Source organism: Triticum dicoccoides, chromosome 2A (assembly GCF_002162155.2).
Source record: "Triticum dicoccoides isolate Atlit2015 ecotype Zavitan chromosome 2A, WEW_v2.0, whole genome shotgun sequence".
Lineage (NCBI taxonomy): Eukaryota > Viridiplantae > Streptophyta > Magnoliopsida > Poales > Poaceae > Triticum > Triticum dicoccoides.
The window spans coordinates 757,890,431-757,896,117 of record NC_041382.1 but is presented as its reverse complement, the minus strand read 5'-3'; the positions used below and the strand labels follow the sequence as shown (position 1 = coordinate 757,896,117).

The 5,687-nt window shown below is 39.4% G+C and overlaps 1 protein-coding gene across 1 annotated transcript; it reads left to right on the top strand.

Moving 5' to 3' along the window:
* Window positions 1–3,570: 3,570 nt before the first annotated feature.
* On the top strand, window positions 3,571–4,559 carry LOC119357010. Its single transcript, XM_037623997.1, has 2 exons — window positions 3,571–3,686; window positions 3,909–4,559. The coding sequence occupies exon 2, from the start codon at window positions 3,931–3,933 to the stop codon at window positions 4,207–4,209; it is 279 nt and encodes a 92-aa protein (XP_037479894.1). The 5' UTR covers window positions 3,571–3,686; window positions 3,909–3,930; the 3' UTR covers window positions 4,210–4,559.
* The last annotated feature ends 1,128 nt before the right edge of the window (window positions 4,560–5,687 follow it).

Sequence of the window (5,687 nt, the reverse complement as noted above, 5' to 3'; positions counted from 1 at the left end):
CAAAGATTTAGACAGGTGGGGCCAGTAGGTGCTGAGATGGCTTCTTCCATGTTGGTCCCTTGTGGGTTTTATTGCCGATCGTCCTGTCAGTAATAACTGGGCGTCAATTTTGACCGGTCAAAGCTGCTGACATCTGGGTCCAGAAGATGCTGATGTGGCTTCTTACATGTCGGACCAAACGGTGCTGATGTGGCTTCTTACATGTCGGACCAAACGGTGCTCACGTGCCTGCTTACATGAGGGTCCGGACGGGGCTGATGTGGCTGCTTACAAGTGGGGACAAGAACGTGGTGGCGGTCACAACTTCAGTCACAAGTACCGTCATAGGTTTTATTATAGCGTAAAATATGTGCACGTTTGATTTCGCAGGCCAATATGAATTTGAATTAGAGAAAATTTGAAATTTAACATTGCCATCACAACTTTTATTATAATAACAATGGGACTTGACATCTCTCACGGTAGTGATCCACATATTAAAATGAGCATCCAAATGACATATTATCAAGCATTCAAATAAGACACTGGAGACGACATCATGACAAACAGTAGTGCACCATCAGTTTTTTATGGGTTGTGACACCGTTTTCAAAATTTTACTCCGGTTTTGAAAAATGTTTGAAACTTCAAAAAATTTCTCATGTTCTACAATTTGCTAAATATTTAAAAAATGCTCCCATTTTTTTAAAAATATGTTTGTTTTTTCCAAAATTGTTTGACATGTTTAAAAATACATATTTTATGATATGTTCCATATTTGAAAAATATTCTTATTTTTGTGAAATTTTCACAAATTCAAAATAACGTTTGCATCTAAAAAACATATTCTAGATTAGCTTGATTGTTGAAAATATGTTCCTATTTTCAAAATTTGTTCACAAAATCAAAAAAATGTTTTGTGTTTTTATAAATGGTTCGTGTTTTGAAAACAAATGTTTATGAATTTCAAAAACCATGGCTGGTTCTAATTTTGTTCACGTTTTCCCAAAAATATAAGGATATTTCAGAAACAATTGTTCATATTTTTCGAAACTGTTCGGGATTTTTAAAAAATCACATTTTCAAGAATATTCGGTAATTCATATTTTTCTGAAAGTTCAAAAAAAATTAATAATAAAAAAACTGTTTCGTATCTGATGTCATAGTATTTTATTAAGTATTCGTGCTGGCCATTGATTAGCAACACGCGTTTGTTCTATGTTGATTGGCTATAAATGAAAGAAATTATGAACACATGCCAATAAAAGAAAATATGTTGTGTGAGTCTAACTAGAAAAATAACTGTGAGCACATAAGAGCTAAAATAATCAAAGAGAATAAACCTTGATAGAGAAGGGACATTTATTGAGTATGCTAATAAAATGGGATTTATGCGTTGCAATTAGTAATCCATCCAGTTACGCCGTTGTAGGAGAGAGTGGTCAAAGCAATCGTGTCGAAGGTCGTTGTGCAGCCACCAGATGAGGAGGCAGCCACAACCCCGAGATGGACGGGGACCTGGAGAAAAAAAAAAGACACGAGTTGGGTGCTCGCCGCCACGCCGACCAACCCACCACTATCAAGATTTCGCGTGCCAAACATGACCCGTGAGAAGACCACAACTCCTTGCTTTGTCGCCCATCGTTTTAGAGACCGTTTTTGGTAGATACATCAATTATTTTTTCCATTGCTTCACGCAAAAAAATCTCTCCCATTGCAATGCGCATGCATATGTGCTAGTAACATTTTATGCATGCGAGTGTCAATTTTTTTATCCTACCATGTAGCTAGACCTTCTATCTATGCCATCCAACTTTGCATCAAGATCTGTGCTATCTTTACATAGACATTTCTCTTTTTTGTTTCTTCTAAACAAGAGAACATTTGACCTTGAAAATTTGCAGGTCAATGCCACACAGGTACCATTCTATGAATAACATGATTTTGATTTTTTGATGCAACATAAATTTGTCAAATTACAAATCTCAAATGACTTTTATCATTTTATATATTTCTATTTCAGCCAAAAAAATCCGAAAAAATACTACACATGGCAGTATTTATGTCATGTAAAGTTTCAAGTTCAAATCCGATGTTTTCTTATTTTGGACAGACAAGTTCAAATCTGATATTTTCTTATTTGGGATAAACAAAGAAGAGAAGTTTGCACACATGAATTTTGATGCAAGAATGGATGATCTAGATAAGAGGTGTAGCTACATGGCCACACACCCACAACTTTCTCTATGCATTTGGATATGTGTATATAACCATTGTGGCAGTATTCTTCTATAGAGAATGACAAGTGAAACTTACTCTTTGTTTGCCATGAAGTTGTCCCTCTAGTGCATCAGAGTTGTGTAATGATTGGGCCAAATATTCTCAACATGCTCTATGCTACACCCAGTGCGCGACAAGAGAAGGGAAGGGTTTAATGGAGATCCATCAATGACCATGATGTAACCAATGAAGCTTCGTTGGTTGATGCAAAACGTACCTAAACCTCGATGATGTGGTCATGGCAGGCATTACACGGGACAAAGAAGGAAGGCTACCGCCATGGAATATGTCCAGGCTGCTGAATTGTTACTATATGTCATAGGAGTTTTTTCAGTGATTTATACAGGATCAATCAAGTGACGGTGAGATCCGGGTTAAGATGACCAAATTAGCGTCACGTGGGTCCACGACGAACGCGATGATGGCCTGCTGGCTGGATGGTCTAGTTGTCTGTTGTTTCTTCAGTACAATCAAATTATAAGTTCAGTTTGCTTTGTTCTGGATGGAAGAAATTAACTTGGGTTTAAGGTTATGTACTAACTAACTAGTACTCCCTTTGTAAACACTCCCTCCGTTCCATAATGTAGTGCATATAGATTTTTTTAAAGTCAAACTTGTAAAACTTTGACCAAGTTTATGTAGAAAACTACCTATATCTACAATACGAAACATATACAGTATGAAAGTTTAACTCAAGATCTATCCGATGATATGTATTTGGTATTCTAAATGAATATACTTTTCTCTCTAAACATGGTCAAAGTTAGCAAAGTTTGGCTTCTGAAAAAATCTATATGCACTACATTCTAAAATGGAGGGAGTAATATAAGACCGTTTAGATTACTAAAGTAGTGATCTAAATAGTCTTATATTAGTTTAACCCACTCAAACTGTAATCAGTGCGTACTATGGAGTATGGGGGAATAGAAAAGTTGCATGTTACTAGTGTGTTGTACTCCGATTATAATGAAATGTTATTCAAGTTCTGAAGCTATGTGTTCAGGAAGGAAGCAACTTAGGTTAGTAGGTTTGATGTTCTGAAGCTGCCGCTAACTAAAACAGAGCAAGAGAATACAAGATATTTTGTAGGGTAGCAACGAATTCCATCTCGATCATCAGTGTACAGAATCAGGTGCTGCTTGCAGGAAGGTGGTGAACATGTGCGTGACAGATAGATGGATAGATAGGTGCCTTGCACGAACCATACGCATGGCATCTTCTTTTTGTGTTGATGATTTGCCATAACCCATATTCTTTCTGTCGTGGCAGCATGAAACTTAATTGGCTCAAAGAAAAAGGCAAAATAGCCCAGCATAGATGGATATATAGGTCATGTACTAAATAATCCCCACTTCCACCAGCTAGCTAGTTGCTCTAGAGCAAAGCACCAAGGAAGAAGATCCATCTCTCCAATTGATTCGTTCTAGGTGCTTGCTTAATTTCATGAGCAAACTACTCTACCTTTGATGCTTCTTATGCCTATTCTTCTCCTCTAGAACACATGACCTCCTCGATTTTAGTTCAGGGCAACCCTCTGCCTTCTTGTTTGAAAGCAACCTTTTATTTCTTTATAGGGTTTGCCAGTATCTAGTGAGTGTGAATTGATTAGTATAAAGAGGAGCAAATTTATTTTACGTGCATGTTTTCAGGTGCAGCTCGAACCAGCAAACCATGCAACCCATGGAGGGGGTTCTGGTTGCTTTGGCATCCTACGGCGCCACCATGCTCGCCCAGATGGCCAAAGATAAGGTGGCCATGCTGACCAGGGTCTCCGGCGAGATCGACGACATTGGCGTCAAGCTCAGGGACCTCAAAAACTTCCTTGCCGATGCTAATAGGAGGAACATCACTGACGAGAGCATGCGGCGGTGGGTGGAGGAACTGAAGCGTGCCATGTACGACGATGCCATTGACATCCTCGATCGATGTCGGCTCAAGGTCACAGAGTAGGATCCATCCAAAGGCATGCTCCTCTGCACGAGGAATCCCCTCGACACATCACCAAATTTATAGGAAGTGAATCGCTCTTTGTTAGGCGATGTAATAATGTAGGGACTTCGTAATGTGGATCCTATTCGTGCAGCGCGCAAGTGTAACTAACTTGGAAGTGCGAACTCGAAAAAATAACTCCTCCCTCTATTTATGTAAGGAATAAAAACCGTGATGCAGAAATATACATACAGTTTAGTATTTGGACGCACGGTTTAAGAGATAAACCGTTTTGAAAAACAAAATGTAGAAAAAAGCTTCTAGTTTGCGACGAGTGGCACTCAGTATGAGAGAAGGTGTGAAGTAAAGTTTGTAAGGGGTATTCTTTAATTAGTGATTTCGGCACTTCTGGCCTTAGCACACGCACAACCAACTCGGCTAGCAGCCCACCATTGCGTCCACGTCCTTTCTGGACCTCTGCCTAGCTCGGGAGTGCCTAAGGGCTAGTTTGGTTGCTTTCCTGGGTTGCATGCCTGGGCAGAGGTGCTGCCTGGAGTGCGCCTGGGATTTCGAAAAATTTGGCCTGGGCAGGCAGCCTGGTCTGCAGTTCGTTTGGATCATAGCCTGGCCTGAAAGGTGGTCAAGGTAATAAAATATATGTAAAAACCGATGCATCAGCATATAACTTGTCTGCACATCACTTTATTAGAGCCAGGCAGCTCCAGGCCACAGTCCAGACGACTGAAAAAGGACGCCTGGCAGGCTAACTATCTGCCTGAGTATGCCAGGCCAGGCTAGCGCTACATTTTTCTGGACTCCAACCAAACAACCACCAGGCGGATCCCAGGAACCCTTCAGCCTAGGCATCACACAGCGTGGACGTGATCCAAATTAGCCCTAAGTTTTTAGCGAGACTGAAGAAGGTCTCGTTGAAGAAGCCCCCTCCCAGCCGCAAGTAATGGGCCTGCCCAACTTTTTGGTTAGTCTTTTTATATGTTTCTTCACTCTTTTGTTTTTCTTGTTTGACTCTTGTTTATATTTCAATTAATTAACTTCAAAAAAATCAAAATTAATAATTTGGAAATTTTCACTCTGGGTATTTTTCTGGTTAGAGTAACTCTAAAAAAATGTTAATAAAGTTATGCTAACAAAAAGATTATGGGACCGATTGACCGAATCGATCTGTAAGCAGCCGCTGCCGGGCGTGGCTATACCTTGCTTCAGGCGAGTTGGATGCGAGCCTCGCCTGAAGGAGAGTCATACTGCACCGGCCCAGCTCGCGTGAGGCCACAACCTCGTTTTTCCAGTATATTTCGTGTTATTTATTTATTTTTTATTTTTTTGGTTTTCGTCTTTTTCATATTTTTTTTCTATTTTTATTTTCGTTTATAATTCCAAATATTCTAAATAAGATATTACAAAAGCAATTTCAATGAAACATATGGGCATAGAGAAATTGTTTCTCATGTATACAACAATATACATTGTGTGTGAAAAAA